General features: G+C 42.6%; 1 protein-coding gene across 3 annotated transcripts in view; it reads right to left on the bottom strand.

Moving 5' to 3' along the window:
* Positions 1-4,088: 4,088 nt before the first annotated feature.
* Positions 4,089-17,944, bottom strand: part of AGO2 (argonaute RISC catalytic component 2) — a 72,481-nt gene continuing 58,625 nt past the window's right edge. For 2 of the 3 annotated variants that reach the window (XM_054057954.1, XM_054057955.1), the window contains exon 19: positions 4,089-17,744. In XM_054057954.1, the coding sequence (XP_053913929.1) occupies positions 17,636-17,744 (109 nt within the window). In that variant the 3' untranslated portion in view covers positions 4,089-17,635. The remainder of the gene's footprint in view (positions 17,745-17,944) is intronic. The other variant, XM_054057956.1, reaches the window with a different exon arrangement.

The following is a 17,944-nucleotide window of genomic DNA, read 5'->3' as shown; positions in this document are numbered from 1 at the left end:
GCAATTGATGCAGAAAGTTTCTGTAGTTCTTTCCCCATCTTCAGTCACATATGTAATCAGCGTGTAAGCCGAGCATGCTTGCTGCTCATCTTTCCAGGAAGGAAAAGGGGACAAAGGGCTAAGTGATGCTTGGAATGATCTCAGCAACACCACCTGGATCATCTGCTTCGAGTTAACCAGGCTCTGCTGACACACAACTAATGTTTGCAGAGTCTCAGGGTCAGTCAGTGAGAGAGGTGACCAAGATGTCTCCCCTGGTGTGAAGAATGCCCTGAGGGAACAAAACCTCCCCTAAATCAGAAAGGGAAGTGGCTCAAGCAAGGCCCTAAATTGGATGGCACGGTAAAGCGGTGCCAGGGAAGTCTCACCTCCCTGTCAGAGCAATATTACACTGTACTACAGGATAAGCTTCTCTTAGGTTGAAGACACAAATACACTAAATGGCTCTTAAAATATAAGCTCTAATAACTCCAAAATCTGGCACGCTCCAGATCTGTTCTAAGGAAGCAAAAATGGGGGGTTGGTGAGGTAAGATCAGAGACTGGTGGATGGGTAAAGCTACGAAGCCATGCAAGAAACGCCCTCACCATTTTAAATTATCAAAGTATGCTGCACTATAAAAGATTTTTCCAAAGTTGCCATGAATTGAAACCCAAAGCATTCTATGATTCTATAAGCCATAGCCTCATGTTGGCCCTGACAGTTGTGTTCTTTCTGTGGTCAGGTTGCCACGTGCACCTGGGGAGTGGGAGCAAGCACAGATGTGCTTGGACTGTACAACTGGTGTCTTGGACTGCAAGACAAAAGGCAGGATTCAGAGGGAAAGCACAAGGAAGAAAAGCCCGGCTGGAGGGTGGAGGTGCTTCCTAAGAAAGGATGTCCACAAACAAAACCAGAAGAATGGCTCACTGCTGGGTGTTTCGCCTCACTGCACCTCGAATATCTGTTTCTGCAGAGTCTGTCCTGGTCTCCACACACCTCAAAGGTGCTTTATTTCCTCTCCTGTCATCCATAGGGTCTGTGACAGATACTGACAGATGCCTGATGCCCATGCCCAGACCCTGGCAGTAGGGCTGCAGTTTGCTGAACACAGCCAGCGCCACCGCAGGACATAGCTGAGCTCCTCAGCCAAGCTGGGAGTGCTGGGTGAAATCAGGTTTCCGAAAGGGCTGAAGGCAGCACAGGCAGAAGAGGAAGAAGCCAAGGAGGGAGCAGCAGCAAGAGGGAGCCTCAGGCAAGAGGAGGAGAAGGGCAGGAGGTGCTGCAGCCATAGAGCAAGGATCCCCTGCAGCCCTGGAGAGACCTGGCTGGAGCAGAGACCACCTGCAGCTCAGGGAGGGACCCAGGCTGCGGCAAGGATTATTTCCTGCAGGAGCTGCAGCTGTGGAGAGCCCAGAAGGGAGCAGGTTGTCCTTGAAGGACTGAAGCCCAGGAAAAGGACTGCACTGGAGAATGGGGAGATATGAGGAGGGAGTGGCTGCTGAGAGGAGCTGTGATGGACTGACCTCAACCCTTGTGCCTCTTAGAGGAGCAGAGTCAGGGGAGCAGGGATGAAACTGGGTCCGAATTTACCATCCCACTCAAATTTAATTTTAATTGGTGGAAAATTACATTAATTTTTCACTCGAGTCTATTCTGCCCATGATGCTCCCCTATCCTGTTGAAGTGGGTCAGTAAGAGAGCAGCTGTGGGGGCATTTGGCCAAGGTCACTCCTCCACAACCAGAAATGGCAAACTAGCATGTGAACACTGGGTTACTCACTAGAGGAAACACATACCAACTGAGCTTAGATGTACAGAAAAACCAGTTCAGTGGGACACAAAGTAAGGTTTCAGGTGACACTTCTTAGTCCGCAAATGTCCCAGTCCACAAATATCCCATCGTGGTAAATCCAAAGCCATGTTTACAAGCTATTACAAAGTTCCAGCTCCAAAACATATAATTTCACACACACTTCCTCAGGTTGGCCTAAAAGTAACTGAAGAACATTAAAATAAAACAAAGTGCATGTGCAGACTATGTCTTACTCTATAACTGGACATGTTGTGTGGTATCCACTAAACTCTACAGCTGAAACAGGAGGGAAAACAAGAAATGATTGCCTAGGACTGTTGTCTTCAATATGCTAGAGCGAAGGGATGCTATCCAGAGGGACCTTGACAGCCTCGAGTGATGGGCCTCTGCGAACCTCATGAAGTTCAATAAAGCCAAGTGCAAGGTCCTGCACCTGGGTCTAGGCAATCCTAAGCACAAATACAGGCTGAGTGGAGAATGGATTGAGATCAGCCCTGATGAGAAGGATGTGGAGGTGTTGGTGGATGAGAACATGAGCTGGCAATGTGCATTCACAGCCCAGAAAACCAACTGTATTGTGAGCTGTGTCAAAAGAAACATGGCCAGCAGGTCAAGGGAGGTGATTCTGCCCCTCTACTCTGCTCTCATGAGACCCTACCTATACTGATTTAATTTCTGGAGTCCTCAACACAGGAAGGACGTGGATTTGCTAGAGTGGGTCCAGAGGAGGAAACAAAGATGATCTGAGGGCTGGGGCTCCTCCCATACAAGGACAGGCTGAGAGAGCTGGAGTTGTTTAGCCTAGAGAAGGCTCCAGGGGAGACCTAACAGCCTTCTGGTACTGAAAGGGGTCTACAGGAAAGCTGGGGAGGGGCTCTTCATCAGGGAGTGCAGGGATAGAATGGGGGGGGTAATGTTTTTAAGCTGGAAGAGGGGAGATTTAGATGAGATAGTAGGAAGAAATTTTTTCCTCTGAGGGTGGTGAGACCCTGCCCCAGGTTGCCCAGAGACGTCATGGCTGCCCCATCCCTGGAGGCATTCAAGGTGAGGTTAGATGGGACGTGGGGCAACCTGATCCAGAGGATAGTGTCCCTGCCCATAGCGGGGGTGTTGGAACTGGGTGGGCTTGAAAATCCCTTCCGACCCAAACCATTTTATGATCGTCCCTTTACAGGTCAGAGATTTTTCTCTCCATGAGCACCTCTCCACCACTGTTGAAGATCTCAAGGAGATGATGCACAGCATGGGCCCCTGTGATCCCTCTGCTCTTCCACAACTGCTCCTGCTGTCGTTGACAGACTTTTTTTACCTCTTGCCAACCTTTCAGGCAAGAAGCTTCTGCTTATGGACCATGCATCAGAGCTGTGAGTACTTTAACCACCTCAGCTTAGGCTGACACAGCCTCTTCCTACACCTAAAGGAGGAAAGTCGATAATGCCAAGGACAATCTTCCTACAGGTACTGGGAGGCTGCTATGAAGTCCCTGTCTATATCCAGTATGGGAAACTTCACTATAAACAGCTAAATCTCAACCAAATCACACACATCCCAAAGCGGGGTGCGGAGGGGAAAGCAGCCAGCTTTTCTTGTGGGACACATTCCTTTGTCTTCTCTCAGTGCTCAAAGTTTGCCATTGCTGAATGGTCCTGCACTGCAGGGAAGCCAGCTGTGAGGGGGGAGGCTGGTGGTACTGCTGGGCACGTCCTGGCATGTTTAAGAAGTTCAGGGATTTTAGAGAGGGAAACATGGGCCAGGGGACACTTTGGGGGATGGATCCATCATTATATACATATTTCTGGGTTTTTTTTCCTCCTACAATGCTGGCTTGTGAGAGCCTTCCCGTCCCCACCCAAGGCAGCTCAAAGGAGATGAAACTTCCTAAGCTTGCAAAAATGACAAAGGAACTGTGGTTTCCAAGTATAAATTCCCATATTCCATCTGTCCTAGAAGCTTCCTGTGGGATGCTGAACATATTCTGTCAATTAGTGAGGCACAAGGACTTGAACATTCTTCTGGATTCATTCAGCCACAGTCCTCAATGGGGACTTCAGAACTGCCAAAATTTGCCACGGCCATCTCCAAGGCCTTGCATCTGCCAAAGCTTGTTGCCATCAAAACCAGCAAGTGGCATTTGTTATCCCCAAGAGCTCGACACAGAGCAAAACCACATCCAATTCAAAGCAGCATTTCAAAAACAAGGGAGAAAAAAAAACCCCTGTGCCTGAAATGGATTTTTAATGGATTGAGAGTAGCCCTGAGGAGAAGGACTTGGTGTGCTGGTGGATGAGAAGCTCAACATGAGCTAGCAAGGGCCAGGGAGGTGATTCTGCCCCTTTACTCTGCTCTCACGAGAACTTATCTGGAGCCCTGCATTCAGGTCTGGAGTCTTCCGCACAGGAAGGACAGGGATCAGTTAGAGTGAGTCCAGGGGAGGGCTATGAAGATAATGAGAGGGTTGGAGCACCTCCCGTACAAGAACGGGCTGAGAGAGCAGGGCTTGTTCAGCCTGGTAAGACAAGGCTCCCAGGAGATCTTCAAAGGTCCCTTCCAACCCAGACCGTTCTATGATCATTTTAGATTTGATTCTGAGCTCTGTTGGCAAGAACACAGCACTAACCCTGCAGAATAATGGCTATTTGCATGCACATGGACTTCCCATGTCCTGGGATTTCTCCATCAAGTGGCTCCACACTCCCGAGATGTCCTCCTACTACTCTTCTCCACTCACTATGGAAAATTTCGGCCAAAATATTCGGCCAAAATATTCAGCCAATAAATGGCACTGTGTGCTCATGGGAAAAACAGCCTCACGGTGCACCAGGAATTGTGGGAAAGTGGCCAGGTAGAATGAAAAGACATCACACGGAAACTTGTAAAGATGAGGAATTTTATTTTATTGACATACTATGAGGCAAAACAAAATTGACACCATACAAAATAACTTTATAAAATATCATTCACATCATTATTTTGTCAGGAATTACAGCATTCTGAGCTTGTTACAAGTCTTATGTTTTGAGGTGAAAAACACTATGCTAAATCTTTAGTATTAGTTGTTTATATACAGTAAGAAACCAAAACAGAAACTGTTAGGTTTTTCATGAGTTTATTGCAAAAGTAGTGCAAACTATTTTACCTTGCAAGCTGTAAAACAAACTTGGAAAAGGACCCACTTAAGCTTAAAAACATGACAATAAATGCTCAATTTCACAGCCTTTGAAGCTTCCTTCAACAGTTCTCAACAAAGAAATTCCCCATCTCTGCACATGGTTAGATTGTGTACTGACTCGGAAACGAAGAAGTAGATGACACACCCGCCTTAGCACGCAGCCAGAGAGCAGGCGGGGGCCTGCTCCGACATGGGGCACAACTCTTACCGAAGCCAGCATCCGGGCAATTCAGCACACAGTGTGGACGAGCCCTTGTCCTGCCGCCTCTCCATCACCCCCAACACCATTGCCCAACAGGGCAAGTTTGGTCAGTTTGATTTCCCTCTGTTAATAAAAGCTGCCCCTCTCCACGCTTGCATTTGAGGAAAGAGTCGAGAAAGCGTTATGAGCAAAAAAAAACCCAACAGAAATTAAGAATTAGGAACGTGCATTATCTGTTTTAGGAATATAGTATCCTTTTCCTGAAGTCTCCATAAAGCGTGTTTCCTTGTGGTTCCCCTCACGTCCACAATTCAGGGCAAATCCCATCCTGATCTACTGCATGAACCCAAGGAAGGATACTACATTCTATGAGAGCGACAGAAAGAGACAGTCTAGAATGCTACTGGGGTCCCCCAAAGCAAAACAGGTCGCGAGTAATAGACTAAAACAAACTAACAGCAAACAAATGCTACATGAAAAATGGTAAAGGAACAAAATGCAGCATATTCAGGCTCTTTTATTTTTCTTGAGGTACCTATATAAATATTACCTTCTGCCCAAAGTACTAATGGTTTTGTTACAAAACTAAAGTCCTTACCACAAGCCAATTGCAGGGCATACATTATTACTGAGAAAGTGCAACCATGCTGATAATTCATATGCAGCATTAAAGGATGATTAGGCTTTAGAAAATATAGCTTAAGTATCGACCTGATGGAGCGGTTTTATAAAAACATTTAACAGAGGCATTTTCGTTTTGTTCGAGTCTCTCTGCAGCAGAAAGCCTTAGGAAACAGCTTTGAAGTCCCGCCACGATGGAATGTCAGCACTTTTACAATTCCACATAGAGATTTTTCTTTCGTATTGAAACTAACTACAATTTTACAGAAAAGGTTCCCCCTCTGTATTAGGTAAAAAGTCAATTTTGGTTGGTTTTAACTTCAAAAAAATGATAGCATTTCACAACTTAAAACTGTCCAAAAAGGAATTATTTTTTAGAAGTAAAAAAGGTTCATAGAGTAGAAAAACTTACACGTAGTTGTAAACTGTTACATATAAAACAGTGGAAAATTCAATGATGTTTTAATCCCTTACCCTCACACATGTATCCATTTTATAGAGGGACACACGCACAGAGAACTGTGTACTGCACGTGTGCATCCGCAGATCGACACACACAGAGATGTCCCTTTCTAGGGCTGGGATTATGTATTCCAAACATTTCTTCAGTGGGTATTTCTCTTTGCCTAGTTCTACTCTGGCACTGTACATTTTATGACACTGAAAAATACTTTAACTTTGCTAAAACTCTGTTTTGTGGCTTTTTATTTTTTCACTTTGCCATTAAAATCCATTCACTGTTTTTAATTACGAATCTGATTTTTGATTGTTACGCAGTGGGAAGAAACATAAAGGCACAAAGAATAAAACTCAAATACAATATTGTTGTCTCTGAACAATAAGCCCAGAGGTTGTGGCTGGCAGGGCGCCGCCTCCGGAGAGGTCGGTCCTCACACACTGTTTGGTCGCTTTTGCCAATCTCATCGACAATTAGAGTAAATAGCACCCAACTGCTTACATGAGGTAGATCCGAATCGAGAAAAAAAAAAAAGAAAGCTGGGTCCCCAAGGTTTTATTTGCCTCTAATTAAAATGTTTTAAGGATTATCTGTCAGTCATTAAGAAGTGGAAACGATGGCACAGTCTAAGCAAGCACAGAACTTGAGAGCAGCTTTTTTTGCTGTAAATTTAAGTGTTAAATCACAATCCTCCTTCAGGCAGATATTTCCTAGCAGGGGGAGGGAGGACAATATGTTCAACAACAATGACAACAACGAAGCTGAGATTTGGGAAAGCCGGTTGTTGGCAGACTGCCGGAGAAACGCCAGAGAGCCAGGGTTCTGCAGAGCAACAGTGACAGCCAGTGCCTAACGCGGTCACAGTGTAGAGATCTGCAAGTCCCACCTTCCATTCTCAGGTGAGGAGGCTTCTGCTGCTGTTCCAGCTTTCTGGGAGCCTCCTGCTCACACTACACAGTATTTTTGCATACTCTGACAAATTTATCTGTTTGTTAAGGCTTGGATTGAAGTGGCGTGGCCACCCAGCATCACGCAAATCGTAAACTACACTAGCAAGATAAACACCGTGTATTTAAATTACACGCACCTACATGGAACCTCGTCATCTGAGTAGCATAAAGCCACACTGATGACCGGTGTAGACAATTCTACAATGCTGCCGATGCGTTTCATAGTCAGCTGAGGGTAGTCCTGTGTCTGCTTTTCACATAACAAGTGCTAGCAGTTACATACTGTGAGCACAAGACATGTTAATAGAGATGCAACACATACAAACGAGCCAGCACACGTTTAGTACCACTGGAAACGAGGCCCTTAACATCATAGCTTTTCTTTTTCCTTCAAAAAATAGCAAACTTTAAATGGTCATTAAAACATTTTGATTCAAGCGAATATTTACAATAGGAAATCTCTGAATTGATTTTTGGTTCATTTTTCAGTTATTTTATAAAAATAATAATAAAAAAATTTGAAAACTACAGAACAGAAGATTAAAACTTTAACAGCTGTCAGTTAAATCCACAATGGACCAAAACTAAGGGAAAACACAACCCCTATGGATTTAATCAATACATTCTCTTTTCCATCTCACCCTCCCAGGATCAGGTTAACCACTTTGCTGCACAGAAACCTGGGACTGGATCTTTACTTATGTAAAGTTAAAAGATTTTTACTTATGTAGACCTTTGCGATTTTTGTGATTGTACAAATGAAGTCCTGTGGAAGCTGGTGAAATTGTGCTTATTTTATTTCCTGCAAAATACTGCCTTTCTATGAACAGTCCCACTTTCCTTTCACTAACATATGTATGTGTATACATACACACATATGCAAAATCTACTAAGCTGAATCAACAAATTACAGAAAACAGATGTCTACATGCTTCAGGACAGCACATAACTGCCAGCTAAGCTTCCTCACTGCACCTAAAATATGATTTTCCAAGATACATAACTCTGAAACTTACTCCTCAATGATTTTTTTTTGTTCTAGTAGGGTTTTGTTGGGGTTTTTCTCTTCCCTAACTCGCTTTGCCAAATTGTAATTATTCCTTAAGTAAACTTCATTAAGGAAAAGCACATAATATCTAACCCTTCCCCACTCGAATTATTCCTGCTGCCTAAACCCTGGTAATAAAGAACTTGAAAAATGTAACGATCTCTTGGTGGGAGACGTTCTGGGGATTCAACACTGCTGGAAAACTGAAAGTCAGCTGAAGATTCAAGTAGGTCAGGAGATTAGAGACACATCACTCACTTTAAAATGAAATGAGAAAGTCATCACTTGTAAATGAGATGAGCAATTTAAGGGCTTGGTCTTGTTAAGTTCCCCGAGAAAACACATCAGGAACAACAAGATTAAGGTTGATACACCTTATTATTTTATAGCACAGAAACTGTAGGGTCTGAGCATCTCACAGTTGATGCAGAATAAAATTTGGTGAAATCTAGAAACAACTCTGTGTGTGTGTTATGTTGACACACGACAGGTTTGATCCTACGCACAACACATGACCAACAGTTGAGATTTTGGGGTGCCCATCAAGCACAGACCAGATCTGCACTGAGTCAAGAACACGGCAAGCAAAAATGTGCAATTTTATGTACACTGGCACAAGTGAAGCTTCCTCTGTTCGTGGATTTAAAAACAGGAAAAGTTGATAAATACCAAATGGAGTCCACAGTAAATGTGGGTTTTTTTCTGACAGGAAATCTAACAAAGCCAACACAAAGAGCACCAGCCAGGGGATTGGAAACTCCCAAACTTGCTTGCTGACCTTTCCACAATTCATGCTTGCCGAGCACACTCAAAACACCATCAAACAGCCAGGAAAGTTTAAATGCATATTTCAGGGACAACTCCTAGGCTTGCTCGCAGGTTAGTCCTATCTCTAATCTCTGCTGGGCTTTAGATAGCAGTTTTTCCAGCAGGTAATTCAGTTATGTATAAGTGTGTGTGTGGGGAAATAACAAAACTAAAGCAGCTTGGTACAACAGCACATCCAGTATGTGGGGGAAAAATACAGCTAAAACCTGTGCATTGTTAAGAACCACGTGGAAGTGAATATGCCCTTTAATACAGACTGGTAATGGAAATACGAGGCTCTTCAAAATAAAATAGGTAGGTTGGCTGGTTGAAAAGCGGCCACAGGGTTTTGAGATGCATCTGTTGAGGGAGCACATGGACAAATTCAAAGCCATTCCTGTTCTGAGGACGTTTAGATGGGAGGAAGGGAGTCACAAGCTTTCATCCTGTGCTGTGGGTCCCCCTTCCTAGCACCGACACACGTACAACTCCCAAGACCTCAGCTCGCTCACACCAACCTCTCACACCTCCAAATTCAGCAGGTTAGTCCTATCTGTAATCCCTGTCCTGGCTCCAACCACATTCAAAGCCCTCTGATACGGAGGGCTAAAACCAGAAGTCAACTGCAGGGACCTTGCCACCAAAGGTGGACCTTCCACCTTCGGGGAAGGGGCTGACAGAGGCGTATGGAGTGGGGCTGCAGGCAGGGGCCCCTAGAAGGCAAGCCAGAAGGAAAACCAAGAGTATTACTTAACTGTCACCTTAAGGAGTGCTTAATTAGCAGTTTGGCAAGAAAATGCGCCATCTTGCCTCCTTATCTCATTTCCCTGAGGGACAGGGCAGCCGGCACAGTGCAGATGGCATTTCTCTTCCATACAGGCATGACAAGCACCTAGCACAGGGCTCTTTCCTCACTTAAACTTCCTGATGCTCCCTTAGGTTTGCAGACCTAGTCTGGAACACACACAATATTACCCTTGCTGCTTTATAAGGACACGCTCACACAGAACCACTTCTGTTCCACACTTCCAGGTCACAGCAACATCGATAGTGTCTACAGATCCCTGTCACCAGATGTAGTGAAACATTTTCTGCAAAGCAGCTATTGGCTCTAGAGCAAAGCCCTGTACTTCATGCTTTTGGGGGAAGTTTTGTTAAATTATAACTGAGGACTGAATAAAATTTGGGGGATTTTACCCCACTCAGTTATGAGCGAGCTTATTTATTCAGTCACTCCCCACTGCCCAACAGGAACTGGCTTCCAGAAAGTCACAACTTCAGCAATCTTCCCTGCCATCAGTCAGCTTCGTTAAGTGTCCATGCCCAAAGATTAAGACAATGAAATTGCAGGTAGCATAAAACACCAGCAAACTTGCTTCTGAGATGTCAATGCCTGTAGCATAAAGCCAGTTACTTTTAAATACTAACCCCCGCCGTAACACTGCTATGAAACCACGCACCAGCTGTGCTCGAACAGGCAGGAATTCTGTCAGCAGAGTGGTTAATTCTAAAATGAGGAAGCTTGGTTGGATTCATTGTAAACAAAACACAATGCATTAACACGGCTTTCTACAGTTTCATTTCGGGTCATTTAAAGCACCTTTAGTCCGCGTGCACTTATTTAAAGGTTGAGTTACAGCCAAGGTGCTGCACATAACTGACACTAAGCGCTCACAGTATGAATATACTCAAGGTTGGGGTTGGGTTTTGGTTTGTTTTTTCTCCCCAATTTCAAGACTATGATCATCTGAGCAGGAAATTTAGCATTGTCACTGTTACAGTCTTCTGTCAACTTAACTAAAAAGTAAGCTAAAAAAATATTGCAATATATAATTTTTGCCTCAAATTCAAATATATTTCAAGCACCTTCATGTCATTTTCTGGGAAAGCCTGACAGTTTTTGGACAATAGTTAAAGGTAGGAAAACACTTTTCGTTGGAAACAACAGTATACAAACTCAGCGAGTGAAGGGCTGGGTTACAGAGGGAGTTGCTGCTATCGAACAGAAGCAAACGTGCCAGACGTGCGATCTGCCTCGCCACTTCTGATACCTTCTGGATGCCTCACATCAACACAAGCCACATCTACGCCTCAGGAAGACAGAAGGAGCAACAAGCAGCCGTCCAAGATCACAGTATGGCACCGCTAGCTCTCCAGCAAGAAACAGCACAGTAAAAATACACTTCCTTTGGGAGGATTTTGGCTGCTTAGTAGTAGATTCACTTTAAAACTTACTTAATCTGCGGAGGAATAGAGGAGGTAGCCTTTAACTGCATCTGCTTGCTGAAGAGTCTTAAAAAAAATCACCTTTTGTAGTGATTTGGCCAAGCCATTACATTCATATTGACACTTCAAAGAAAGAAACAACAGAGAAAAAGCAACTGAAACACTGAATGAGATAAACTGGATTATGTGCCACACCAAGCATACACATACAAATATCTCCACACACTTTGGATTAAAAGCATCTCGGAGGAACGCATCTTTCCAGTCATTAACCCTCAGAAACAGGAGGCAAAACTTGCTGTTTGACATTTTAACGCTAAGCGACGGGGCTGGAGTCTCGGTCTCTCCTATCCTCAAGGTTTACACAAGCAAAAGGCAGTTACTGATGGATAGGAGACTGACGGCTTTTTCACGTGGACAATCAGAGAGGCAAGGCTATCTCTTAGTTCTGAGCACGAAAACATCTGCTGCACTCAACAATCCCACACCTACAGAGAGACAGCGAGCAAGACACTGTAACTTGAATCCCAAATCTCTTATTATTCCACTAATTCTGCCACACAGACTGGTTCTTCTCCATAGAACAAAAATTGGATGCTGAAAGAAGCAAGGAAAATGCAACAGCGACAGTTATAGTTTGGTTATTATGTTAATCCTATGAGTCGCCTAACAGATATCAAAGACTGGCATTTGAGGGTTGTGCAGGCAACAAACACATCGGTAGCTTAAAAACTGCCTTTGTATCTTTACAGTGTGGGAGGAACGTGCATAGAGGAGTAAGAAATATGTGATAAATACAGACAAACTCTAAATCTCTCCACTGTAATAAAGCAGCCGTGCCCTTGGATTCATACCAGAATGCAAACAGAAAGTATAACAACATTTAAAACCAAAAGCTCGTCTCTCAATACTGTAAAATATGCCAGTATTCCGAAAAATAAAAGAACGAGGAACGGCATCCACAGCATTTCAGGATTTGCTATACCTAGCGCTATTTACAGTATTTTCAAACAGCTACAGCAGATGCAAAAAAAGAATTTTTACAGTAAAAAGGGAGGTTAAAAAACCTTCAGTGCAACTACCTTCTGCTTGAAGTTCTCCTTAGAAAAGACGGCATGAATGCATCAAGAAGCACATTACCAAATGTAATATAAAAGTAAAAAATAACATACTGGGCTGCATTAGAAATCAAGGAAGCCACACTGGGAGGACAAACACACAAAAAGAGATGTGACTGTAGGAGAAATGTATTAAAAAACAGGAAAAAATGTGATTTTATCACACTGGTATCAAGTGTGAAAAATAGTGAGAACTTTTTTTACATTCATCTAATGTGTAAAATATCTCTTAGGAAAAAAAAAGTCCCTTATGGGTTGTCTCTGCCACCAGAGATGATTACATCAAATGGCAAGTATGTCCATCTATATCTCACAACAGTCCCAGTCCTGCATTTCTAGTTCTTGTAGTTTTGGATAATCCTGACTTGTAGAACCAGCCTGTTCTCACCTCAAAATATCAAGGTGCTTCCTTGATTAGAAGCAATCTGCATGTACACTGAAGAGCAATTAACCCACTAAACTTGCCTGGGAGGCTGCTGATGCAGATTCCCTCCTATCCTTGCTCAGTTAAGTTTTAGAGGTTCACTGGCATGAGAAAGACTGGGCTTTCTACAAGCGAGATGCCACCATGCGTGAGGACTTACTGCTGCAGTACAGGAACCAGCATTGGCAGCAACGTGCAAAGCCCTCCCGATCACAGTTTTCTATTTAACAGAAAGCCTCGGTGCACGCCCACACTAACCTTCAAATAAAAGCTTTGGAAGCACCTTAACTTGATAAGAAACTTCAATCTTTTCAAGAAGTAACCTGGGCACACAAAAGCCTGAACCCTCACACTTATCTGTCAAAAGTTTCAACTTAAAATCCTTCTAGAAATATTCACTCTCATCTTACTTATAAAAATGATCCCCTAATGTCTGAAAACAACTTATGTTTAACATGAACAATGGCTGCAGGAGTTAGGGACAGCCAGAATTGAAACTAAACCTTCACAACTTTTTTGCTCTTACAGTCAGGGAACATTCCCTGGAGGCCTGGATGAAGATCAAAAATATTTAATATGGATTTATTGTTCAAAGCACAAAGGTTTCCTGTAAGTTTTCCATGCTGGCTCTGACAGAATAAGATAAACCACCTTTCCCTGACAACACGCCCAACACCAGACAGATCTAGAAACAAGGAAATTCTTATACCAAATCTTCTGTAACATCCAAGATCATTGATCGTTATTGAGCAAGCCAGGTTTGGTTGCTGAAATCTTCAAACCCAAACTCAAATCCAAACACAGAGATCTAACTCTCACTCTGTACATCAGTGCATCGACACTGCCAGGATTGCACTGGGCTATCTTGAATGCCAAATTCATCCAAGGCCAAATCTGCCTACTTCCAACACTGTATCTTAAGGACTGACTCAACTCTGAGTGCTAAAAGAAGTGGAGTAGGCATGTTATAATACTCAGCCACTGGAGCAGAAATTTCCAAAGCTAAGGAAACCTAATCATTGGGTTACCTCTGACATAATAAAAAATAAGACCACTTTGAAGTATTTTATCTTTGTTGATACTACTTTTCACCTCCCAACAGGAGCACTTTGCTGTTTGGTTTTGGGGTGCTGCTACAGAGCCACATGCTTCAGAAGGACCCTCTGGAGCACTACAGTCCAGCCCCCTGTCCAAAGCAGGTCCAGTGAGCCAAGACTGCATGGAGACCTGTGCAGCTAAGCCTGAGCTTCTCCAAAGACAGAGATTCTACAACCTGTTTCAATCTTCGAGAGGTTTTATTTCAATAGTGTTACCATTTTCATTAAAAAACTCAGGAGAAGGCTAATCCATAGCAGGCAACTCACTAATCTTTGTTCTCGCAAACACACTCCTTTAAAACACAAGAAATACTGCAGTACTGGCAGTGGTCAGACTGACCATCACAGCGCTCACACCTGCAACAAGAGATTTCTGTCTCCAGGATGCAATTTCTACCAGTTTTCAGACTAAGCACCAGGACAGGACCGTCTGCACCAACGGCTGAATTCAAGCACAAAGTCATTGCCAGGAGCATCAGGGAGAGCGAGAGGAATGCAAGGGATGAGGTCCAGCTCAGTGCTCTTTTGCAACAGGAGTCAGGCAACTCCTTTGTTGAGCCTGAAAAAAATAAACCCAGCTGCCAGAGGGTAATGTACATTTGGTTATCGCTGGCCTCAGCTGCACAGTGACTTAGTGGTTATAGCTGTCAGCCTCAGCTGTGACAGCAACAGCAAGAATGTGGGTGAGATAGAGACATCTTGAGTTTTGTGTTTACCTGAGATATTGCTGTTCTTACAAGACACGTGGGAGGTAAGAAAATACAACAAGAATATGGGTTTAGGTGTCTATGGTGGATTTTTTTTGACAGGAGACATTTGGAATAAGTAATTTATATTAAAAATATTCCCAGAAGGGCAAGCTGCTGGACTTAAAGCATGCTGTACTCTTCAAAGTACATATTTAGTCAATATTTTTTATAAAAATGCTTTAAATTATTCACTATTTCACCACTTGTGGGGTCAGAGGGGAGGGGAAATGAGGGAGAAATCAAGCTGTAAAGATTTAGCAGTATTAGAGGCTTAAAAAGATCTGTAAGAGGTAAAAATGTCCCTAGCCTGAAACACACATCCCAAGTTCTTCATACTCAGGGAAGGGAAGCTACATAAAATTGCTGTTCATTCCCAGAGGATACACAGGCAACAACCACTCTCTGTTTAAGTGTCTGCCTAATACTCCCTTTTATCACAGAAAGAAGCTGCAACAACCATGCCAGCCCAAAGATTACATCCCAACGAGGATGCAGGGAAGCCCCAGTCTGCTTCAGAAATAAGAGTTGAGGTCAAGACAGATTTTGCCCTCTTATCCCCATCTGACCACCTGTATAAAGTCCAGATCTGTGCAGTAAGGAGAGAGAAAGATGAATTTCACATCCAAGAAGTCTCTGCATAACAAAGAGCAAATAAACTAAATGACGACTGAAAATGATTGATCTTTTTCCTACTTGTTAAGAATAATCCATATATAAAAATAATTCTGATATAAAACTCCGCCGAATTAAAATCTTCACTGAAATCAGAAACCTCTCAAGCAAACACACAGAGAAGTGCAGCATCCCCAGCACGGCGAGGTGTGGCAGTTTGGCGGTACTGTAGGGAGGTATGTACGACCTGGCTGGAACATAGACAGACTATGCGACCTGGAATTTGCTTTCTGTTACACCAGCATAATTTAAATACATAACTATGACCGAGAAGAAAACCTGACCCAGCAGCCTCATCACTGAATTAGAATAATACAATTAATCTATTAATAGATTTAACATTGTTATTTCACCTACACAACACTGACAACCAACACGCTGCTACAAGGTGAAGATTTGAACTTGCACAGTTATGTACCTTAAACTTTTTATGCAGCAAAGGTTGGGCATTTTCTAGCTTATTCAACAGCAACCGGTTATATTCTATCCGCTATATGGCACAGAGCTTGGTATCAGTTAAAGCTACTCGCCCGTCTCAGTGGCTAGAGGTAAATGTACTCAAAACAGCAACTGAGCATCTGCTGAGAGAGAAGGGAAAAGATGGAGCAAAATGAACCAGTGGAAGAGAACGAAGTTGTAAAACCCTGCCTCTCGGCATGTTGTTTCAGTTATCCTATGAAAAATAAACATCAAGTCAGCATAAAGAAGCTTCCTGGGCTTTTTCCATTTTCTTCTAAACCTGCTTGTGGCATCGTAATTAGTGCAATGGTTTACATATGTATTATGGTTTTTGTATGAACCCAGTGTGCAAACTAACAGAAGCGTTCGTCTAATAATTATCAGTTTTAATTAATGCTTCTCCTAAGAAAACGGCAAAACTCTCACATTTACTATTTACCTCATGCATAATGAAGAGAGTTTCACCTCCCTTCATAAGTAAACTTCGGTTTCTTAAGATTTATCTTTACTGCATAGATTCTCTGACTTTTGTCTAAATTACAGTGAGCCACTCTCCGCTACTAGAGCTCCTGTTTCACCAATATTCAACATATAAATAAAATACAATTGTTTTGTGCTTGAATGAATGTAGAATGTTGGTCTCGTGTGCGTCTCTGAACGGCACATGTAAAACCTGCTATGTTGTGTGCACGCTTAAAGAGCCTTTCTACTGATTACAAGCTACACAATAGACACTGTGTTGATCTCTGAACTCTCACGTCAAAGTCGATTGCATATTTTTGAATAGTAATGTCCCCGCAATAAGGTTTTAATTTCTAAATCCAAAGCATTCTCGATATGTTAACAGAAGTATAATGAGCACTCCTTAGTAAATAAAAATAAATAATAGCATCTACTCTATCACATTAATACTGTGAAACATATATAAAATTTACATTAACTCAAACAACAGTGAAAAAGGATTGTACTGTATTTATCACCACAGACCCGTATTCTTTAGAAACTTTGGAAAGGAAGTGTCACAGTCCTGTATGACAAATTCTAAAGTTAGCTGTCAGTATGATTTAAAAAACACTCTTTACAAATCTTTTTTTGTTTAAATGGCACATTTTCTTTTGCCAATCTAACTGGACCTATTAAAAGCGTAGGTACGAGGTTCATTCTGTTTTAAAATTCTTCGTTAGTCTATGAAAAAGATTTTCAAATGCAGCACAATAAAAAACATTCAAGAACAAGCTTCAGAAAATACATTTGCCCTTAGACACACAGAGGAGAATCTTTATAAGAGAGCTGAAAACCAGAACCTTGTCACTCTCTTTTGAAAATAAAAGTTTTGTAAATGCATCCAGAATAATCAAGGATTTGTAAGTAGCCAAAAATGCTTTGCTTTCCTTGGTATTAACAGCTAATTCATAGCATTTGAGCCCATCAAACTTTAGTATGAATTATTTTTTTCCAAATTATTAAAAGCAATTCAATGAATAGCAAACTGAATGAGGAGTTTTGTGGATTGGGTGGTTATTTTTTTTCTTTTCCCCCTAAGCCCTGAGATCATAGCTCTTGATTTCATTATAAAATATGGGTCTGTTTTATACCAAGCAGCTTAGAGATTTTTTTTTGGCAAACCACATTTCCAACAATAGTGGGGTCTGGTACAAGAATGCAGTTCATAATCAAGTCTGAAATTCTGGACGGAAGGCTTTCTTGCTAATGGGAAAAGAAATTAAGATGCATCACTCATTGCTGGCTGTCACTGGAACGTGGGCAACGGTTGGTCTAAGTGCAGCTGGTCTCGTGTAAATCCAACTCTATTGTACTGAGTCGCTAAACATTACAACATGTCAAGCAAAGTACATAGTGCGCAACGTGTCCTGATGAACTTGAACTGCTTTAGCAAGTGCTTGGTGATCTCTGCCATTACTCTGCCCAGAAGCGTGGCTTCCTTCAGCACTGCAAGAGAAGGGAGATGGCGGAAAAAAAAACAGAGGTTGGGGAAAGCAAAACCATATTTCATCTGCCTCTCCTCGCATATAAAGTTTTCACATCATTCACTTCTTCTAAACAGAATGGTCAGAAATTAATTACCCTTAAAACACCACTGTGGTTCTGAAACAGAAAAAAGGGCAGATGCATACAGGAGTACCTGCTTT

Source organism: Cuculus canorus, chromosome 2, assembly GCF_017976375.1.
Source record: "Cuculus canorus isolate bCucCan1 chromosome 2, bCucCan1.pri, whole genome shotgun sequence".
In the NCBI taxonomy this organism is placed as follows: Eukaryota; Metazoa; Chordata; class Aves; order Cuculiformes; family Cuculidae; genus Cuculus; species Cuculus canorus.
This window is presented reverse-complemented; position numbering and strand designations above follow the sequence as displayed.